This window comes from Typopeltis vanoorti, chromosome 14, assembly GCF_054136105.1.
Source record: "Typopeltis vanoorti isolate ZY-2024b chromosome 14, IOZ_Tvanoo_1.0, whole genome shotgun sequence".
Classification (NCBI taxonomy): Eukaryota; Metazoa; Arthropoda; class Arachnida; order Uropygi; family Thelyphonidae; genus Typopeltis; species Typopeltis vanoorti.
The window spans coordinates 107,181,027-107,205,078 of NC_143562.1; the positions used below are offsets into that span (position 1 = coordinate 107,181,027).

The window sequence follows — 24,052 nt, forward strand, 5'->3', positions numbered from 1 at the left end:
TGCAGTTTGTGGCCATTACTATAAAAATAATTTTTTTATGTAAAAAAGGATTACATATTAATTATGTATGTAACTCACTAGAAAATAAAGTACTCAGCTTGAGATTAACACACTTATGATTTTTAGTGCACTTTCCTGGCAGAAAATGAAGACAATTTTCAATTATACAGTAAACAATTGATGAACATGCATGCTAAAGGGAGGGGATGCTTAAGGGTCAAAGCTGTATAACTGAGAGGAGACCTCCACAGAGCCTTTAAAGGAATGCAGAGAACCGACCAGGACTACTGGCCTAATGTCCAATTCTCACCTTCTTGTGGTGCACCCCGTTGGGTATCTACTTGGATACTGAACAAACGAGGATGGGCTGGCAATTTGGGATTTAGCCGACCAAATTGTATTCTTATTGGTTAAACCAAAATAAAAAATGATGGTACAACATGACAAAATTTCGTGCCGGCTGGGGCATCACCTGGTTAAACAAGGCCCCCATTGATTTTTGCCAGGGAACCAGGGTGAACAGCGAAAAGTCAGCTACTGGAACAAATCTGAAAGCACACCGCAACTCAACACCACCAGAGTTAAAGATCGGTACTATCAACATAAGAAGCCTGAATGGCAAAGAAATAGAGCTAGCTGAAGAATTAGATAAATACCAGATCGACATAATAGGGGTGATTGAAACAAAAAATACTAAAACTGGTGAGATCTTTCTGAGCAATAAATGCAAAATGTTATGTTCACGCAAAGACAATCAAGGAAAACAAGGAGTAGCCATAGTATTCAACATTAAATATGAGGCTAATCTTCTTTAATGGCAGGCAGTCTCAAGTAGAGTGATGTGGGCAAATATCGGAATGGGGAACTGGACAATGAGACTTATCTGTGCCTATGTGTTCCCACAGAAGGTTCTGCTAAGGTAGAAGGTAAGGAATTTTTTGAGGCTATAGAAAAAGCAACTGACACAATGAAAAAGGAAAAGTTGGTCCTTGTTGGGGATCTAAATAGCAGAGTAAGAAATGATTGTCAGACATACAAAAATATTTTGGGAAAATTTGGAGAAAAAAGCTAATAATAATGGCAAATACCTGTTGGATTTCTGCTCAGGACATGGACTGCTTATTACTAACGCCATGTTCCAACATAAAAATGTGCACAAATTCACATGGAGAGAAGAGGCAAGGAATAAGAAAAGTCTCATTGACTATGTTATTGTTGATAGTGATGTTTTCTCCCTGGTGCAGGACACCAGAGTGTACAGAGGATTTGAAATTGGAAGTGATCACTATTTAGTCTCGAGCAGGATAAAATTGAATAACATGTAAGAAAGTTTTAAAGCGAATAAAAGTTGAGCAGCTCTCATATGTGAACTGTAGACTAAAATACACAAAGATTATTGAAGAAAAAATGAAAGAGTTTGAGAACAGGAATCAAACCTTGGAGATTCAGTGGCAAACTCTGAGAAAACATTGATTGATTCGAGAGGCATGTGGTGAGGTTATCTGCAAGGATAAAAAAAATCAGAACTCCATGGTGGACACAGGAAGTTAAAGAGGCAGTGAAGGAAAAGAAGAAAGCATATCAAAAGCTCCAAGCAAATAAGTCAGCGTGTGCTCCTAGAGAATATAGAGACAAATGCAAGAATGCTAAACACTGTGTAAAACTAGCTAAACAAAAGTCATGGGAGGATTTTGGCAAGAATATAGAAAATAAATATCAAGAAGGTGGCAAAATATTCTGAAGGTTGTTGAAGAAGGTTAGGAATGGAGGAAAGAGTGCTGTAAAAGGAGTTAGAGATGATAAAGGTGACATGAAAACGGTAGAAAAAGATATCCTTGAAGTATGGAATAATTACTTCGAAAAATTGCTAAATGGAACAAGCAATGATAGCACAGTGGTAAAAAACACTCAACAGGCATACAGTCAGGAATACATATCCATACTTGAAGCCATCAAAGGCTTGAAATGTGGAAAGGCAGCAGGAGTAGATGATATTCGACCAGAAATGCTGAAGTATGGTGGTATAAGAGTCTTACAGTGGCTGCACTGTATAGTTCAGAAAGCCTGGACAAAGGGACGCATTCCCGATGATGGGAGTAGAGCTCTCATAGTACCCATACATAAAAAGGGAAATAAAACTGAATGTGAGAATTACAGAGGTATTTCCCTACTGAGTGTTCTTGGTAAGATTTATGCTAGTATACTTAAGAAACGGTTGAGAAGAATTGTGAAAGAACAATTCTTCCACAATTCTTGAACAAAGCTTGGTGAAGAACAAGCTGGATTCAGGCCAAATAGAGGCTGTCAGGATCAGATCTTCACTTTATGACAAATAGTCGAAAAAGCATGGGAATATAACAGAGATCTGTATTTAAGTTTTGTCGATTTGGAAAAGGCATATGACAAGGTGCCAAGAGAGAAGCTTTTCAATACGCTGCAATTATATGGTGGAAATGGGACATTATATCAAGCAATATGTAGTCTTTATTTGAGCTGTAAGTCAGCAGTTAGAATTGAAAGAAGTACAGGAAGATGGTTTAATGTTAAATCTGGTGTGAGACAAGGATGTACATTATCCCCTTTGTTATTCATTATCTATATGGATCACATTATGAAGGAAAGTGGTATTAAACATGATATCAAAATTGGAGATGTTAATGTCAGCTCTTTGCTTTATGCGGATGATGTTATACTTCTAAATAAATCTGCTACAAGTCTGTAAGATTCTCTGACTAAATTGAATAGCTGTTGTAATAGATATCGTATGAAGGTCAGCAATAAAAAGACAAAGACAATGAAAATAGGCAGAATCATTGAAAATATCAACTGTTGTGAATGGAGAACCTGTGGAACAAGTAAAACATTTCAGCAACTTAGGCATGATTTTTAGTGAAGATGGTAAATTAAATATAGAAATAGACAACAGAATCAGAAAAGCTGGTATGGTGGGAAGTCAATTGAATAAATTCATATGGAATAAGAGAGAAATTAGTCGGAACACTAAATTAGCTGTATACAAGACAGTGTTCAAACCAGTTTAAACTTATCTGAGAGCTGGGTCAGAAGTAAAACACTTGACCAAAGACTAGAGACCGCAGATATGAGAGTCCTGAGAAAGATTAGAGGTGTGAACAGATGGCATCAATGGCGATATCATATTAAAAACGAGGATATTAGAAAAGAACTTGACATTGTCAGCATCCAAGAATGCGTTAGCAGAGCTAATCTCAGGTGGTATGGTCGCTTAGTATGTATGCGCGAAGAAAGATTAGCAAAACAAGTGTTCTCTGCCAGGTTGGCAGCAAAACGACCCAGAGGAAGACCAAGATATAGGTGGATTGATACTGTACAAAGTGCCTTAGACGATAGAAATATAATATCTGATAATGTTGGAGTCTTGACGAGTAACAGACTGATTTGGAGGAAAATTGTAGATAGGAAGTTACTAATGATGTAATTTTTTTCATGTAGTACTATCATATCCTGTACACCCCTTGAGGGTACATGGCAGGAATTTCATGATGATGATACATGCTAAAGGGTATTTCCCCTAATATAAATGCGTGATATGGGAAGACTCAGATTTAACGAAGATAAAATTTGATTTTTAAGTCACACGGTGAAAAATATATAAAAAAATAAAGGGATACTACAATTTGTAGACTGTGTTTTTAACAAAACAGCATTGTATAAGTACTGTGTAGAACAATATTTACAACAATTTGTAGATCGCATTATACGAGGGTTACCTGTACTGTAATCATCATCATCATCATCAAATTCCTGCCATGTACCCTCAAGATGTGTACAGGATATGACAGTACTACATGAAAAAATTACATCATTACTAACTTCCTATCTACAATTTTCCTCCAAATCAGTCTGTTACTTGTCAAGACTCCAACATTATCAGATCTTATATTTCTATCGTCTAAGGCACTTTGTACCGTATCAATCCACCTATATCTTGGTCTTCCTCTGGGTCGTTCTCCTGCCAACCTGGCAGAGAACACTTGATTTGCTAATCTTTCCTCGCCCATTCTATTTAAGTGACCATACCACCTGAGATTAGCTCTGTATACGCATTCCTGGATGCTGACAATGTCATGTTCTTTCCTAATATCCACAATTTTTAATATGTTATTGCCATTGACGGCATCTGTTCACACCTCTAATCTTTCTCAGGACTCTCATATCTGCGGTCTCAAGTCTTTGGTCAAGTGTTTTACTTCTGACCCAGCTCTCAGATCCATAAATTAAAACTGGTTTGAACACTGTCTTGTATACCGCTAATTTAGTGTTCTGACTAATTTCTCTCTTATTCCATATGAATTTATTCAATTGACTTCCCACCATACCAGCTTTGCTGATTCTGTTGTCTATATCTATATTTAATTTATCATCTTCAGTAAAAATCGTGCCTAAGTAGCTGAAATGTTATACTTGTTCCACAGGTTCTCCATTCACAACACAGTTGACATTTTCAATGATTCTGCCTATTTTCATTGTCTTTGTCTTTTTTTTGCTGACCTTCATACCGTATCTATTACAACAGCTATTCAATTTAGCCAGAGAATCTTGCAGACTTGTAGCAGATTTATTTAGAAGTATAACATCATCCGTAAAGCAAAGAGTTGACATTAATATCTCCAATTTTGATATCACGTTTAATACCACTTTCCTTCATAATGTGATCCATATAGATAATGAATAACAGAGGGAATAATGTACATCGTTGTCTCACACCAGATTTAACATTAAACCATCTTCCTGTACTTCCTTGAATTCTAACTGTTGACTTACAACTCAAATAAAGACTAAGTATTGCTTGATATAATGCCCCATTGACACCATATAACTGCAGCGTATTGAATAGCTTCTCTCTTGGCACCTTGTCATATGCCTTTTCCAAATCGACAAAACTTAAATACAGATCTTTGTTATATTCCCATGCTTTCGACTATTTGTCGTAAAGTGAAGATCTGATCCTGACAGCCTCTATTTGGCCTGAATCCAGCTTGTTCTTCACCAAGCTTTTCTTCCACAATTTTTCTCAACCGTTTCTCAAGTATACTTGCATAAATCTTGCCAGGAAAACACATAGGGAAATACCTCTATAATTCTCACATTCAGTTTTATTTCCCTTTTTATATATGGGTACTATTAGAGCTCTACTCCAATCATTGGGAATTCATCCCTCTGTCCAGGCTTTCTGAACTATGCAGTGCAGCCACTGTAAGACTTTTATACCACCATACTTCAGCATTTCTGGTCGAATATCATCTACTCCTGCTGCCTTTCCACATTTCAAGCCTTTGATGGCTTTTTCTACTTCAAGTATGGATATGTATTCCTGACTGTATGCCTGTTGAGTGTTTTTTACCACTGTGCTATCATTGCTTGTTCCATTTAGCGATTTTTCGAAGTAATTATTCCATACTTCAAGGATATCTTTTTCTCCTGTTTTCATGTCACCTTTATCATCTCGAACTCCCTTTACAGCACTCTTTCCTCCATTTCTAAGCTTCTTGAACAACCTCCAGAATATGTTACCACCTTCTTGATATTTATTTTCTATGTTCTTGCAAAGTCCTCCCATGACTTTTGTTTAGCTAGTTTTACACAGGATTTCGCTTTCTTACATTTGTCTCTGTATTCTCTAAGAGTAAAAGCTGACTTATTTGCCAGGAACTTTTGATATGCTTTCTTCTTTTCCTTCACTGCCTCTTTAACTTCCTGTGTTCACCAGGGAGTTCTGATTTTTTTTATCCTTGCACACAACCTCACCACATGCCTCTCTGGCAGAATCAATCAATGTTTTCTTCAGAGTTTGCCACTGAATCTCCAAGGTTTGATTCCTGTTCTCAAACTCTTTCATTTTCTTTTCAATAATCTTTCTGTATTTTAGTCTACAGTTCACTTCTGAGAGCTGCTCAACTTTTATTCGCTTTAAAACTTTCTTACATGTTATTCTTTTCAATATGAAATTCAATTTTATCCTGCTCAAGACTAAATAGTGATCACTTCCAATTTCAAATCCTCTGTACACCTGGTGTCCTGCACCAGGGAGAAAACATCACTATCAACAATAACATAGTCAATGAGACTTTTCTTATTCCTTGCCTCTTATCTCCATGTGAATTTGTGCACATTTTTATGTTGGAACATGGTGTTAGTAATAACCAGTCCATGTCCTGAGCAGAAATCCAACAGATATTTGCCATTATTATTAGCTTTGCTCTTTTCTCCAAATTTTCCCAAAATATTTTTGTATGTCTCACAATCATTTCCTACTCTGCTATTTAGATCCCCAACAAGGACCAACTTTTCCTTTTTCATTGTGTCAGTTGCTCTTTCTAAAGCATCAAAATATTCCTCCACTTCTACCTTAGTAGAACCTTCTGTGGGACCATAGGCACAAATAATTCTCATTGTCCAGTTCATCATTCTCATATTTGCCCACATCACTCTACTTGAGACTGCCTGCGATTCAAGAAGATTAGCTCATATTTTGTGTTGAATGTACTATGGCTACTCCTTCTTTTCCTTGATTATCATTGCCTGTATATAACATTTTGTATTTATTGCTCAGAAAGATCTCACCAGTTTTGGTCATTTTTGTTTCATTCACCCCTATTATGTCGATCTGGTACTTATCTAATCCCTCAGATAGCTCCATTTCTTTGCCATTCAGGCTTCTTACGTTGATAGTACCGATCTTTAACTCTGGTGATGTTGAGTTGGGGTTTGTTTTCAGATTTGTTCCAGTAGCTGACTTTTCGCTGTTTGCCCTGGTTCCCTGGTGAAAACAACGGGGGCCTTGTTTAACCGGGCGAAGCCCCAGCCGGCATGAAATTTTGTCATGTTGTACCATCATTTTTTATTTTGGTTTAACCAATAAGAATACAATTTGGTCGGCTAAATCCCAAATTGCCAGCCCATCCTCGTTCGTTCAGTATCAAAGTAGATACCCAACAGGATGCACCACGAGAAGGTGAGGATTGGACATTAGGTCAGAAGCCCTGGTCGGTTCTCCGCATTCCTTTAAAGGCTATGTGGAGGTCTCTCAGTTATACAGCTTTGACCCTTAAGTACCCCTGTAATAATAATAAAATAATAATTATTAAATAAAAAAATAATAGTACACAAAATAATAATACATAATAAATAAAACTTTTTTTCTTTCAAAGTGCAGTTCGGATTAGTGAGATACCACTGTATTAAGTAGCTATATGTAACTATAGGTAACTTCATGCTGATGAGGGCAAATATCAGAATGCAAAACTGGACAATGACACTTATTTGTGCATATTTGGAGAGATAAGCACAGCTAATAATAATGGTAACTGTTTGATGTTTTAGGACATGTACTTGTTATCACTATTTAGTGTTAAACAAGATAACATGGAAGTTTATATTGAAAAGAGTGTGTAAGAAAGTTTTAAAATAAATCAAAGTTGAGCAATTTTCAACTGTAGACTCAAATTCACAAAGATTATTCAAGGAAAAATGAAAGATTTATTTAAATAACTTTCAAGGCAATTCATGTAATAAATATGTAACTCCAAACACGTAATAAAAATTATACAGACTTTTATTCAAAAACTTCAATATATTTCATCCAACATTATGTGAACATTGTCATGAAGACAGACCATTAACTACATTCGAAACATAAATCACAAACAACGCATTTAGCTTGTCTCTCAGTTGTTGGAACACGTGCAGCTGCTACTCAACACTCTTTCACAGTGCATCTTGAAACCCACAGAACAAGTTTCTTTTCGTCTTCCTCCATCCCTGCAAATGCTGTATTGTGGAACAGTTTTCCTCCTGTTCTGTTTTCCAAGGAATACAATATATAGTCTTTTAAATCAAATGTAAAAGTTTCTTTTTTGCCAACCCACTATCCATATACGGTACTAATGTAATATAGGTTGATCAACCAACCTCTCGTGTATGGGCTCAACATAAAGTCACAGCTGAAGTACATAATATTGTACTATTAGAGTTCAAAGGAACAATTGCAGAAAGTTGCATAGATAAAAAATAATTTTAAATAATTATTAATTTAAAAAAAAAGGAAATAGCTTGAAGAGAAGAACCAAATCATGGCGATTCAGTGGCAAACCCTGAAGAAAACAATCAGTCAGCTAGAGAGACATGGGGAGCGATTTCACAAGGACAGAAAAATCCCAACTCCATAATGGACACAGGAAGTTAAAGAGGTAGTCAAGGAAAAAAAAAAAAGAAAGTGTATTGAAATTCCTGACAAGTAACTCAGCTTACACTCTTAGAGAATATAAAGAAAAATATCAGAAAGCAAAGCAATGCATAAAATCTATTTAAACATGGGAAAAATTGGTAAAAACATAGAAAATAAATATCAAGAAATGGGAAATATTTTGAAGGCTGTTGAAAAAGCTTAGAAATGATTATTGGAAATGGAATCAGAGATGAAGGTTTTCATGTTTTTATTAACATGAAAACTGAAGATATTCTAGATGTCTGGAGTAATTACTTTCAAAGACTGCCAATAGAATCAAGCAGTGACAGCATGGGAGTAGAAAACACTCAGTAGGAATGCAAGCAGGAATACATATCAATACTTCAAGTACAAAAAGTCATCAAGAATCTGAAATGTGGAAAGGAAGCCGGAGTATATATTAACCAGAAATGATCAAATATGGAGCTACAAAAGTTCCACAGAGGCCAGGCTGTATAATTCAGAAGGCCTGGTCTGAGGATCCAATTCCAGATGATTGGAATAGAGCTCTTATATAGTATATATCTATAAAAAGAGAAATAAAACTGAATGTGAGAATCAGAGTAATTTCCCTACTGAGTATTTGTGGTAAGATTTATGCAAACATACCTGAGAAATGGTTGAGAAAAATTGTAGAAGGGAAGCTTGGAGAAGAATAAGTGGGATTCGAGCCAAACAGAGGGTATTTCAGGATCATACTGTCACTTTAATATGAATAGTTGAGAAATGATGGGAGAACAAGGATCTGTATTTAAGTTTTGAAGATCTAGAAAAGGCATATGACAAGGTACCAAGAAAAGCTGTTCAAAACACTTGTTTATGGCATAAACTTAGCATAAACTTATCAAGCAATACTTAGTCTATATTTGAGTTGTAAGTCAGCGGTTAGAATTGAAGGAGTTAAAGGAGGATGGTTTGATGTTAAATCAGGTGTGATTCAAGGGTACACACTACTCTTACTGTTATTCGTCAACCATATATAAGGATCACATTATGAAAGAAAGCAATGCTAAACCTGACATCAAAATTGTATATTATTCTCAGCGTTACTTCATCTCTTATAATAAAGATCACCCTCTTTTTCAGCATGTGTACAATACCTAAATTTTATGATATATGGTGCAATGAAGAGAAATGTAGATAATGACCTGTATGAGTGGGCTAACGGTATACATTAAGAGAGATGCCTCCTACTTTTTTTGAAATTAGAACATCTAAGAAAAGTAATTTTCCTTCATTTTCAAGTTCTAAAGTGAATTTGATTTTATGGTGGAAGGAGTTACAGATGAAAGAAAATTGTGTAATTCAGCCACACTGTTTCCATATTATAAATATATCATCTACATATCTCCACCAAAGTGATGATTTAGTATTTGTAGATAGCAAGACATCTTTTTCAAAGTTTAAACCCTTCATAAATTCTTCACAGTTCTTGTACCCATCATGCTCTCAAGCAATGCATCTCACCAACGATTCCATAAAAAGGAACTTGTTCCTCACTCCCTTGTTCACATCCTCCTTTTACAGTTTCCAAGAATGGTCTCTACTTTTGCCCTTGTCTCCAACAACTCCATGAAAAATCTTTTCCACATTAATCTAGAAACTCTACACCAACTATTACTATTTTCAATGCAATTCTTCATAGTATTCTTTTGAGAATAAATTAATATCTATATATTTGTCCCATTCTATCCCAACTTCCCTTTCATGTTAGGTTCAATGACCTGTTATGAGCCAAGTAACTTGACTTCTTAGAAACTGGATTACTGCTTAGGGTGGTTAATCCTATCTGCATTTTTTGTAAATGCATATGACAGGTTGGCCTGTTTTGCAGGAGGAAAAAACTCTGCTGTAGCCATCATATGGAGGCAACATTGCTCTGATTAAGGCTCTTTGCATCACAGATAGGATTTAAACCCAAGTGTCTTTCGAACCAAACAGTACTGTTAATAGTAACACTATGCATTTGTATATTATAAACAAAGATTATTTATATATTTATAAGGATGCACATTATAATTAACGAGGCATTAGAAATTACAATCGAAAATAATCTAAAAGCGAATTAGAGGATCTCAGCACAGATGGATACAAGATGACATGCAAGATAGGATAGAAGTAATTCATATAAAATAAGTTTACTTACTGTGTTGACTCCTGGAATGGAAAAATCTGAAGATGACAAAGTACTTTTTTGTCATGAAGTAAATCAACCAATTTATAATCTAACTTTTGCTTATGTTTTTTTGGAAATAAATAGTAATTAGCAAGTGATGAAAATGGCAAAAGGCCACTTAACACTTCTTTATTGATTAAGTCAATTTCAGAAATCACATTTATTTTCTTAGATTCCTGTTTGTTTAATCCTGATCCTGCTGCTGCTTGGATACTTATTTTCACTTGCACTACAGCTTGCAATGGAATCACTCCTCCAGATATTTTCTGGAGAGCATCATTAACTCTGTACATGGCACTTAAATCTGTATCCTAGAAATAAAATGTCATTAAATATAATTTTTCTTCTTTTAAATGGAACACAATTTATCATTATACAAAGTAGCATAAAAATTAGTATTATTTAATATTCATTAAACATCAGAACTCTACTTCAGTATCACAATCTATGTTCTGCAGAGCACATTTACTTAATCTGTCCTTGTAACCACATTCCAGAATTCTTAGTCTTAGTCGCCTGTCTCTGCACCATTTATCTCATGGCCTGATTAGTATTTTATACAGTTGAACTATCACATCCTTGTTATTGTCAGTGACCATCTCATTATGGCAGCAATTTTCTGGGTAACCTTCAGAGCTTTTGCAGTGTTCCCTAAACTTAAGTTTAGGGAACACTGCAAAAGTTTAGGGAACACTGGATAAGATGCCCAGCTTCTTATACACTAACATTCCAAGATCCCCCACCTCTTCTACCTCCCAGGGCAAATTTCTCCAATGCAATATGCCTCTGGCCAAAATGCAAAACTTTACATTAGCAACAATGAACTGGCATCCCCAAAGAGTACTAACCAATTCAAATCCTCATGTAACATTACATCTGAACTTCTTGATAATGCTCTTTCCAATCAGCATCAGCAAACAACTGAACATCTCTTCTGAAATCTTGAAGAATATAATTTAAACAATGTCCAAATTTCCAGGACGTGACCCTACAGTACCCTGTTGTTTGTTACCTTTACTGCATACTCCATGTGCAACTCCTATCATGGTATTCCTTTTTGGAAATTATGGAGACAACTACCGTGTTTGAATAAAAACTTCAGTTTGATATTACTAAAATTTTACAATTCGACGTTTCGACCTTTATGTCAAGGTCATCTTCTGGAGCATACAAATATACACAAGAAACAAGCTATACTACAATCATACTGGTTCGTTAAAGACACTGACTAACCGCTACCACAATTGTTGGCATGACCTCTGGTGAAAAAAAATAAAAATAAATAAATAAAATAAAATAAAAAATAAAATAAAATAAAAAAATTATACATCAACACTAGAGTCCTATTATTTGTGTTGTCTACTATATATATATATTAACATCATTCCATCCAGTTGGAGTGGAATGGTTTCTAATACTAGCGGATTGGCTAGTCCTGACTTATGTTGAATCTTTCATATTAGGTTGGCTGAATGTGTGCCATCCAGATCCTTGGAATTTTCATACCATCTTTATTGTTGATATTTGGGTGGTTTATCAGGATTTCGCAGGATTCTTTAAATTTTCTTTCGTACCATGTTTTTGTGCGGTGTAAGGAGCAGGTGCTTTTCCAGTTGATTTAGTGTAAGGTGTTAAGTGCATGGTCTGAGAGGCCTGCTTCACCATAATGGTTATATTTGATGTGTCTAATGTGTTCTTTCTTGCGTATAGGGATTGTCCATCCTGTTTCACCAATGTACGGTAAGTTACAAGTGCAGCGGATGCAATAGACTCCAGGATGTGCTAATGGGAGGAGAGGATCCTTAGAGGAGCTGAATATGGTTTTAAGTTTAGTGGGTGGTTTAAATGTGGCATTGAGGTTATAATGTTGTAGGATTCTGTTGATTTTTTCCGATAACCCTTTAATGTATGGGATGGCTATGGTTTTACTGTAATCTAGATTCGTTTTTGTTGTGGTTTTATAGAGTATTTTATTGACAGTATTTTTGTTATAGCCATTGTTTATGAATGTGTCACTAATCATTTTTAGTTCTTGTTTCAGGGCTTGCTGGTTAGAGCAAATAGTTGTGGCTCTGTTTTTAAGGGTGTTTATGACTCCATATTTTTGTGCTGGGTGGTGGTATGAATTCGTATGTATGTATTGGCCCGTGTGTGTCGGTTATCGGTAGACTGAAGGATAGACTGCCTGAAGGAAGACGTGTAACTAGTGTGTCTAGGAACGGGAGCGAATTTTGGTTTTCGATTTCGATGGCAAATTGTATGCGTTCGTGTTGTTTGTTTAGGTGGCTGAGGAATGTGTTTAGCGTTTGTCGCCCGTGCGGCCAGATCGCGAACACGTCGTCAACGTATCTGAGCCAGATTGTCGGTCGAAGTGTGGCAGAATCAAGAGCCCTTTGCTCAAAGGTTTCCATGTAGAAGTTCGCAATTGGGGGGGATAATGGTGAGCCCATGGCTGTACCTTCCTTTTGTAGGTAGAATTTGTTTTGCCACACGAAGTAACCGGACTTTAGTACGTGGGCAAAGAGGGCCGTAATGTCGGGCGGAAATTTGTTCCGTAGTAGGAGAATTGTGTCATTGATGGGGACATTAGTGAAAAGGGCAGAAACGTCAAAACTGACTAATAAGTCATCTTTGTCGAGTGTTATGTTTTTGATTTTGTTTATAAAGTGTTGTGTGTTTTTTATGTAGGAGGGGGAATGACCTACCAACTCCTTGAGTGTTGCCGCTAATTTCTTGGCTAGGTGGTAATTGGGACTGTCTATTCCTTCCACTATTGGTCGAAGGGGCACATTTTGTTTGTGTATTTTCGGAACCCCATATATTCTGGGGGGGGGGGGGCATAGTGGGGTTTGAGTTTTTTTAACTGTGTCTGGTGGCCAAGAAGTGACGGACTTTAGAGTTTTTCTGTTTTGTCCTTTATCCTTTTTGTTGGGTTATAATTTACCATTTTATATGTGTTGTTATCGGCTACTAGTTGGTTCATTTGCAGTATGTATGTTGACCTGTCAAGGACAACAGTGGCACTGCCTTTATCAGCTTTCGTTATTATTATGTTTTGTTTGGCTTTTAATGATTTAATTGCTGCTAATTCTGTTTTAGTCAGGTTGTTCTGTATGGTTTTCTTGGTATTTAGGACATCACTAGTTTCTAGTCGTATTTTGTCTGCTATGTTGTTAGGTAGGGATCTGATGCCTCTTTCAATGTGGTAGATAAAATCCAGTTTGTTTACCTTTTTAGGCGCTATTGCGTAGTTCAGTCCTTTATTATAAGGACTGAAAAATAAGGATAAAAGGAATGATGATATAGTAGCAAAATGGAAAAATGAAAAAAAAAAGTCCTTAATGGTACAGCAGAATATGTTTTAAGATATGCTAAAAGAAAGAAAGAAAGAATGGTTATCAGTGGAAACTTGGAGACTAGTGGATGAAAGGAAAATATAAAGCTGAAATTATGAGCAAGAACTACTCCCCAAAAGGAAAATGAACTTAAGACAAGTATAAGATTTTAAATAAAAAAGTAAGAAAAGTGCTAGAAAAGATAAACAGCAATGGTTGGAAGAACTGGCATCGAGGACACAACAAGCTGCAGACGAGTATAATAGTAGAAAGTTATACACTATTATAAGAAGACTTTCTGGAGAAGCCATGCAAAAGAATATCCTAGTGAAGGAACTCAATGGAAAAATTCTACTCTCAAAAGAAGAAATGGAAATGTGGAGACAACATTTTAGTGAAATCTTGAACAATAGCAGTGAAAGAATACAAACAGAAATAAAATAAAAATTTAAAAAAAAAGGAGTAGATGAATTAAAAATTAATACCAGCCAACTATCTGAATTGGAGATTTAAAAAAAAAAAAAAAAGCTATTCAAGAAATTAAAAATGGAAAGGTGGCAGGACATGATATCATGGCAGTGGTTCTAAAATCAGACACCAACAACAACAATCACAGATATTCACTACCCACTATTCCAAGAATCCCCACTCTTGGAATAGTAGGTAGAGAAAATAAGATTGAACTACATCAAAATAAAAATGGACTAAGCTATTACACTATTCAATAATTTGAAAATAGTGAATTCCTTTTACAAAGATGTATCTAAAAATGCCTCAGAAGTAAGAGGACTTAAATCTATTACTGACTACATAATAGGAAATGAAAAAATAACAAAAGTAATAACAGATATCAAGAGTTTACAGAAGTTACATTTAGAATTTAATCAGTAAATGTAAATGAATCATTATGCAGTTATCAGATAAAACTGCATAATGATGAAATGCCATTGATAAAAAAATGACTGAAGATAATGATAAAGGACAAACAAACTGTATTTAATTTTGTTTACAGGAGAAGACATTAAAAATAGTAATACAGCAAATTAAAAGGGAATTTACTAAATATAAATTCTTCTAATTTGCTTTGTTCCAGTTTTCTAATGTATCCTTCTGTAAGAAAATTAAAGACACTTTATGTTTGTTCATTATCTGTTCATTTTAAAACCTGCTCTCATTTTTTCTTTCTACAGGGTGGGCCAAAAGTCACAAAGGGATCTGAAGTTTTAATAACTTTTTTTTAAATTAATTTTTTTATTTTATTTTTCTTTAGAGATTTTATAAAGAAGACCTTGGAGATTAACCATGGAAAAATTCACAACTCAACAGCAAACACAAATTGCAAAATTTTACTATCAAAACCAAGGCACAATAACAAGGCGATAGATGCTGTTGGTGGTAGATGATAAAGGTTGGTGGAGTAGTGAGACGAGGAGTTGTCGAGTAGATGCCCTCCCTCGATGAGTCTTTGGCCTCCCTGGGGGTGTGATGTAATAATAATAATAATTCTGACCCAATGAGCATATCGTCGCCATTACGGCATGAGAGATTCTCCAAGCGAATCAATGATTAGATGTTTGATTGGTCGTTTTGAGGAACAGGCAGACTGAGCTCAGTTAGGAACGAAGCCACAGTTGAGTGTGTAAGAGTGTGCTGCAGAAGACCAGAGCACATCAACTCAAAGACAGTTTGGAGTCGCTCGGACATCACTCCAGTGTATTCTGAAAATCTTGAACCTGTTTCTGTATAAAATCCAGTTTGTGCAACAGCTGAAGCCACCAGATTATGCCTACAGATTTCAATATGCGGTCAGATTTCAAGAATTATCAAGGAGAGATCCTGAATTTATCCACAAGCTGATAATGCCACATGAAGCACATTTTCATTTGAAAATGTGCTTCAACAAACAAAACTACAGGATCTGAGGTAATGAAAATCCTAGGGCAATTCATCAAAGGGAATTGCACCCCCTTAAGTGTATGGTCTGGTGTGGGGTGACAGCTGAGGAAGTGATCGGACCTTACTTTTTCAAAGACAACATTAGGAACCCTGTCAATGTTACAGGAGATGAATATCGGTCTATGATCGAAAATTTCTTACTCCCAGCAGTTCAAGATAAACGTGACATGGTTCCAACAGGATGGAGCTGCAACTCACACAGCAAGGGCCACGATACAACTGCTCAGGCAAATTTTTGAGGGACGAATAATTTCCTGAGGTTGAGACATAAGCTGGCCATCAGGTTCTCCAGATCTGACTCCTGATTTCTTCCTATGAGGCTATCTGAAAGAAAAAGTTTATGTTAACAAGCTTCAGACACTCCAATACCCGAAGAACAATATTTGGGCCAAAATCAGAGCACTGGAACCTGAAACACTAAGAGGTGTCATGAAAAACACCTTAGAAAAGGCAAATTTGTGCGAAGAAGAAAATGGATGCCATTTACAAGATTTGATTTTTCACCCCTAGTGTAAATTTATTGCAATATATAATGTATATGATGCTATGGTATTGTAAATTTAAAACAGAAAACAAAGGAATTAATAAAATTGAAACCCCTTCTTGACTTTTGGCCCACCCTGTATATGAAAGACTTCATAAATATCTGGAATGGAGTTCCAAAATCTCATTTCTCTCATAGCTGTATTATAAATTATTCTCCCTTGCACATGCTCCAATGTATCATACTTCCCTAAAAACCAACTACCATTGTGTGTTATCATTATGATGATTTACTTGAAGACAGAAATTTCTATACGCTTCAAGAAAAAGCAGTAAGTTTTTCATATCATAAATACATTTAAATTAAATTTACAGTTATAATTTCTAATAAATAAATTTATAGCCATATCAGTGCATTGATTTCAAGACCATCATTAGGGGGTGCTTAAGGATCAAAGCTGTATAAATGAGAGGAGACCTCCACATAGCCATTAAAGAAACTGACCAGGGCTTCTGAACTAATTTCCAACCCTCACCTTCTTGTGGTACACCCTGTTACGTACCTGGATACTGAACGAACGAGGATAGGCTCACAATTTGGGATTTAGCCGACCAAACTGTATTCCAACTATATTAAACCACAATGTAAAATAATACAACGTGACAGAGTTTCGTGCTGGCTGGGGCATTGCATGGTTAAACAAGGACCCTGTTTTCACAAGGGAACTAGGATGAACAGTGAAAAGCCAGTTATTGGAACATATCTTGAAACACATCCCAACTATTCGTCACCAGAATTCAAGATCGGTACTACCAACATAAGAAGTCTGAATGCCAAAGAAATGGAGCTGAGTGAGGAACTGGATACGTACCATCATCGACATAATAGGAGTGATTGAAACAAAAAAGGCAAAAATTGGTAAGATCTTTCCTAAGCAATTAAATACAAAATGTTATATTAAGGCAATAACAATCACGGAAAAGAAGGGGTAGCAAAAGTATTCAACACTAAATAAATGAAAATCTTCTTGAATCGCAGAAGCTGGCCAAATTTCTTTATTATCCATTATATCACAATATCAAGTAGAGTGATGTGGGCAAATATCAAAATGGGAACTACTCAATGAAACTTGTTTGTGTCTATGGTCCCACAGAACGTTCTACTAAGGCAGAAGTGGAGGAATTTTGAGGCTTTAGAGCAGTGGTAGCCAAAGGGGTCGATATGGGGTCAAGGGTCAATTGGGGGTCGACGGAAAAATATAAGACATCATTGTATGGGTAATATTTAATTCGGTTAACTTGGATTACCTCCATTACAAAAGACAACATGGAAGTAATGACAACGCAATTAAGAGTGAATCGTGGGATCAGTACCTCCATCTTACAGGTCCATGAATAGGACCTGAAAGATGAAGTAAGGTCATGAAAAATAGCTACTGAGGCCAAAATGACGTATTTACCAATAAACGGATGTTGGTGGTTCCTGCCAGCCGGCGCAGTGGGAGCGAGATTGTGACACGTGCGTGGTTCTTATTTACTGATACTTACAAGTATTCGATCCCAGTCTCATTTTTGCACATCGACATACAAGTGAGCGTTAATGTTTAAAATTCATCAACATACATATTATAATTCAATCGTTATTCATTTATGAACTAAACTTCTCTATGTTTAAGAGTTGAGCAACGCTGGTAGTAATACCAGTGATATTAATACCAGTAGTTTATTAATATCACTAGTAATACCAGTGATATTACTAGTAGTAGTAATAGTACTACTACTATTACTTAGTTGTGTGTGTATAATATAGTATATATTATTATATACACACAACAAACACTGTAACTATAAAATAAACGATCTAAAAACTCACATAAGCATCTTTTTTTGCTTGTCCTATTATAATTACATAATAGTAAAATATAGGGGGTCGATAAAAAGTCAAGAAACGCTTGAAGGGGTCAACGGGCAAATGACTTTGGCGACCCCTGCTTTAGAGAAAGCAACTGACAATGAAAAAGGAAAAGTTGGTCCTTATTGGGGTTCTAAGCAACAGAGTAGGAAATGATTGTCAGACACAAAAATATTTTGAGAAAATTTGGAGAAAACAGCAAAACTAATAATAATGGCAAATACCTGTTGGAATTCTGCACAGGACATGGACTGGTTATTATTAACACAAGGTTCCAACATAAAAATGTGCACAAATTCACATGGAGAGAAGAGGCAAGGAATAAGAAAAGTCTCATTGACTATGTTATTGTTGATAGTAATGTTTTCTCTTTGGTGCAGGACACTAGAGTGTACAGAGTATTTGAAATTGGAAGTGATCACCATTTAGTCCTGAATAGGATAAAATTGAATTTCATATTGAAAAGAGGAACATGTAAGAAAGTTTTAAAGTGAATAAAAGTTGGGTAGCTCTCAGATGTGAACTTTAGACTAAAATACACAACATTACTCAAGAAAAAATGAAAGAGTTTGAGAACAGAAACCAAACCTTGGAGATTCAGTGATAAGTCCTGAAGAAAACATTGATTGATTCAATTAGAGAGGCAGTCGTGAGGTTATGTGCAAAAGTTCAAAAATCTGAACTCCATGGTGGACACGGGAAGTTAAACAGGCAGTGAAGGAAAGAAGAAAACATACTGAAAGTTCCTGGTGAATAAGTAAACTTGTGCTCTTAGAGAATACAGAGACAAATGTGAGAAAACTAAACACTATGTAAAAAAACTACTTAAACAAAAGTCATGGGAAGACTTTGGTAAGAACATAGAAAATAAATATCAGGAAGTTGGCAAGATATTCTGGAGGCTGTTGAAGAAGTTTAGAAATGAACAAAAGTGCTGTAAAAGGAGTTAGAGATGATAAAGGCGACATGAAAACTAGATAAAAAGATATCCTTGATGTATTGAGTAATTACTTCAAAAATTGCTAAATGAAACAAGCAGCGACAACACAGTGATTAGGCATGTGACAAAAAACACTGACCAGGCATGCAATCAGGAATACATATCCATACTTGAAGTAGAAAAAAGCCATCAAAAGCCTGAAATGCAGCTGGAATAGATGATATTCTACTAGAAATTCTGAAGTATGGAGATATAAAAGTATTATAGTAGCTGCACCGCACAGTTCAGAAGGCCTGGGGAGAGAGACAAATTCCAGATGATTGGAGTAGAGCTCTCACAGTACCCATATACAATATGGGAAATAAAACTCAATGTGAGAATTTCAGAGGTATTTCTCTACTGAGTGTTCCTGATAAGATTTATGCAAGTATACTTGAGAAACAGTCCAGAAGGATTGTGAAAGGGAAGCTTGGTGATGAACAAGCTGGATTCAAGCCAAAGAGAGGCTGTCAGGATCGGATTTTCACTTTACAACAAATAGTTATGAAATCATGGTAATATAACAAAGATCTATATTTAAGTTTTGTAAATCTGAAAAGGCATATGACAAGGTGCCAAGAGAATAGCTTTTCAAAATACTACGTTTTTATAGTGTCAATGGGGCATTATATCAAGCAACACTTAGTCTTTATTTGAGTTGTAAGTCAGCAGGTAGGAATGGTTTGATATTAAATCTGGTGTCAGACCCCCTGTTCATGGTCCCCTCTTTTATCCATTATCTATATCGATCACATTATGAAGGAAAGTGGTATTAACCCTAATATCAAAATCGGATATGTTAATCTCAACTCTTTACTTTATGCAGATGATGTTATACTTTTAGATAAATCCGGTACAAGTCTGCAAGATTCCCTGACTAAACTGAATAACTGTTGTAATAGATTTGGTATGAAAGTCAACAATAACAAGAGACAAAGACAATGAAAATAGGCAGAAGCATCGAAAATATCAACTGCACTGTGAATGGAGAACCTATAGAACAAGTGAAACATTTCAGCTATCTATGCATAATTTTAGTGACAATGGTAAATTAAATATGGAAATAGACAACAGAATCAACAAAGCTGGTATGGCAGGAAGTCAACTGAATAAATTTATATGGAATAAGACAGAAATTAGTCTAAACACTAAACTAGCTGTATACAAGACAGTGTTCAAATCAATTTTAGCTTATGCATCTAAGAGCTGGATTAGAAATAAAACATTTGACCAAAGACTAGAGACCACAGATGTGAGAGTTCTGAGAAAAATTAGAGGTATGAACAGATGGCATCAGTGGCAATATCATATTAAAAACGAGGATATTAGGAAAAAATTTGACATTGTTAGCATCCAGTATTATGTTAGCAGAGCTAATCTCAGGTGGTATGGTGACTTAAACAGAATGGGAGAACAACGATTAGCAAAACAAGTGTTCTTTGCCAGGTTGGCAGAAAAAAAGAAAGACAAAGATGTAGGTGGATTGATAAAGTAAAAAGTGCCTTAGAAGACAAAAATATATGATATGACAAGTTTGGAGTCTTGACAGGTAAAAGATTGATTCGGAGCAAAATTGTAGATATGAAGTTAGTAATGATGTAAGTTTTCCATGTAGTACTATCGTATCCTGTACATCCCTTGAGGGTACATGTCAGGGAATTTGATGATGTCAGTGTATATGCCACCCGTAAATTCAAGAAATTATGCAAAAATTAAGGAAAAAAAAAAAAGTTTTCGTGGATGACACACAACTGTGCTAGTTTTTGCCACCCTCCAAACTTGCTGCTCCTCGGCACTGCCTTAGTTGCTTAGTGGGTTATTATGGCCATAATTAATGTAGCTCAATATTAACTTCACATATATATATATAATACAATATGCAGAACGAATGTAATAGGCAATATTTTATATAAAAAAAAAAATTAATTGTGCTCTTTTATGGTTACAATTGTAGTACCAAAAGACGTATAAACACACAAGTTAAAATTTGCAAAATTTAATTAAATACTGTACACATACAGGTAGATGATCTGTACTTCTTATTCCTTACACCTTCTTTAACCCTTAAGTAGGTATGAAACTGTAATATAGTACTGGGCTAAGCTTATTTTCACAATTCACAAGGTGAATTACATTAGCTCACCGTAATTATATTATTTATTTTCCTTTAACATTGTACATAATGAAAAAGGCTTTTTAATATTGCTATTTAAATACACTTATCTTGCAAAGACAAGGGCTAACTATAGTAAAAAAAGTTGTTGGAAGATTTTCTACTTGGTTATACTATAAATTACAGATACCAAGAAATTATATACTTCGTTTAATCCTTTATCCAAGTGTAAGCAAACAAATTTGAACCTGAACTATTTTGAGGACTGGTGCAACTCGTATAAGAAGCTAATGACTTCACATCACTTGCCTTAGTATTCCATAATGCAAAGCACATATCCTTACAGACATGTATAATGCTATGCATTATGGGAAGGGTCACTACCCAGACTGGTTTTGACCTTTATTGAGGTCTCATCAGTGGGAGCCAGACCCAGAGGTGATACTAAGTTTGAAGTAATGCAGAAGTCATATTTTCATATATGATATAGCCAAAAGGTGTCACACCACTTGGATAAAGGATTAAACTAAGTATATAATTTCTTGGTATCTTAATTTACAGTAAAAAAGTGAGTCTGGCTCCACAAACGTGGTACCTACTTTCTTGTTTTTTGGAATGTTTTTATTTATCTTTCTTATTGAATTGTTGTTTTAATGGATAATTTATATAAATTCATCTTTCATTAGGGACAATAAACAAAAGGAAACAAACTACATCTTTAACTTTGGTGAAATGGTGCAAAACTAAAGGCAAACGACCAGAATTGTTAAAAACACAGAAGGAAAAAAGTTTTTGTGCAAAAACCATCAAGTATGATGTGCTCATCAAAACAGATGGCTCAAAGAATCTAGGTTGTTGTGATATGAAGAAGTTGCATTTTGTAAGTTATCTAAAAAATTTCAGGGCTGTTGACATAACTCTAGATTACTAATTAGGGTTTTATTTCCTCAAAAATCCTGTTTTGGGGGAAATTTTGAAATGAAAACATTTAGCTTTTGTGAAGTAGCTAATTCTCAAAAAGGATTATGTGACAAAGACTTGGTCAGAAATTGACAGAAACCACACTTCTAGTTGCTTGCCAAAGAAAGATTATTATTATTATTTCGTGACACCTCCAAGGGAAGGCGTCTACTCTACAACTCTCTTTCTCCACCAACTACAATGAACCGCGACTACCATCATCATCTACTGCCCACCACCACTAGTATTTTCATGTAAGTCACAAACGTCCATGCCCACCAGGATTCGAACCCACAACCTTTTCACTGGAGTGGCTAAAGATGGATTCAAAAAAAACTTCAAGTGCCTTTTTAATACAGCCTATTATATAGCTAAATTCAATAAACCATTTACTTAGTCAAAAAACTTATTAGCCATGCTAAATAAGCACGATGTAGGATTATTTCATTCAGAAATTATAGTGAACAGTATACAGTATATTTGATTTACAGAACCAAGTACCATTTGAAGAATGATGAAGACTACTGTTATCTAATAGTGGTCAACTACTGAAGAATACGTTGATGAGCAAAGACAAGCAGGTTATTATTCCTCTTTATCATGTCTTGATAACACCCCATCTTGACTACCGTGTGCAGATCTGAACACCAAGTTTCTTGGCGATGAGGAAGAGGTGGAGAGGATCCAAGAGGATCCAGAGGTGAGTGACTAAGATGTTAGCAGGTATATGGAATGAACCTTACAAGAACAGGTTGAAGACTTGTGGGTTACAGAAGCTGGTTGATAGGCAGAAAAGGGGTGATATGATTAAGACACAAATTGCAAGGGTTTTACAAGATTAATTCAATATTCTTGCTATCAATACAATTAATCCAACATTATCTCATTGTTTGATACATCAGTTAGTTATTGACATGTGATGTCATTTGGCATCGTATGATCACTCCTGTGCCTCATTAGGTTTTGGAAGTGAAGCCTTCTGCGAGGAAGTGGTAGGATCGCAGATGCCCTTTCCACACAGAATTAGTAGGACAAACACAAACATCCATGTCTCCTGGTGGGATTCAAATCCACAGCCTCTTGGCTGGAGACCGGATATGGTAACCACTGGCCAACCATTTGGGTCTTTTTGATATTCACCCAGAGTTTTATTTTTATTTTTATTTATTGTAAAACAATAAGTGCTGATATGCATTCTTTGCTAGCACAAAAAGTTGAATAAAACAATACTGCATTCACATGTCGTGCCACTGTTAATAAAGATGCCATACACTATACCATTGCATGCCATCCAAAAATAAGTACTACATTTACCTGACCTGAATTTGTGGAAGATTTAGGAAAGGAATAAATTAAGATTTTGGGTAAACTGTTAAACAGATATTTTGATGATAATGAGGAAACAGTTTCAATAAACTTGGCAAAAGTATGGTATAAGTTCAAAGTTGCAGGGAAGCATTTAAGCACAAGACCATTTTGATAGAAGAACAATGAGTAATAAAGTCAGGTTTCCATTTCTCTCAAAAGTGCTTGAAAATATTATTATTATGTGGGCAATTCCATGGAGTCCATAGACTCATCAAGGGAGGCCCTAAACATTACACCAAGCACTATCCAACAATCGTTCAATATCTATCATGCTTTGATTTGAGCTCATTCATAGTCATGACACCCACAACAGACTCTGATATCATTCGATCACCACTCTACAAGTAAAAAATCTAGTCCTCACACCCCTGCTAACTACACTCTTGCTCAATCGTCAACAATGGCCCCTAGTTCTCCCACCACCAAATCCGTCCTAAAAATTTCTTCTGTATTGATCTTGTAAAAATTCTTCAGTAATTTATTTGTATGTCCCAATCATATCAT

At 35.6% G+C, this 24,052-nt stretch overlaps 1 protein-coding gene across 1 annotated transcript in view; it reads right to left on the reverse strand.

Annotated features, from left to right (window-relative positions):
* The window catches only part of LOC150099824 (treslin-like), a 290,982-nt gene that overhangs the window by 227,038 nt on the left and 39,892 nt on the right, over positions 1-24,052 (reverse strand). Inside the window, exon 2 of the mRNA XM_090403686.1 lies at positions 10,413-10,753. Within this exon, the coding sequence (XP_090259812.1) occupies positions 10,413-10,753 (341 nt within the window). The remainder of the gene's footprint in view (positions 1-10,412; positions 10,754-24,052) is intronic.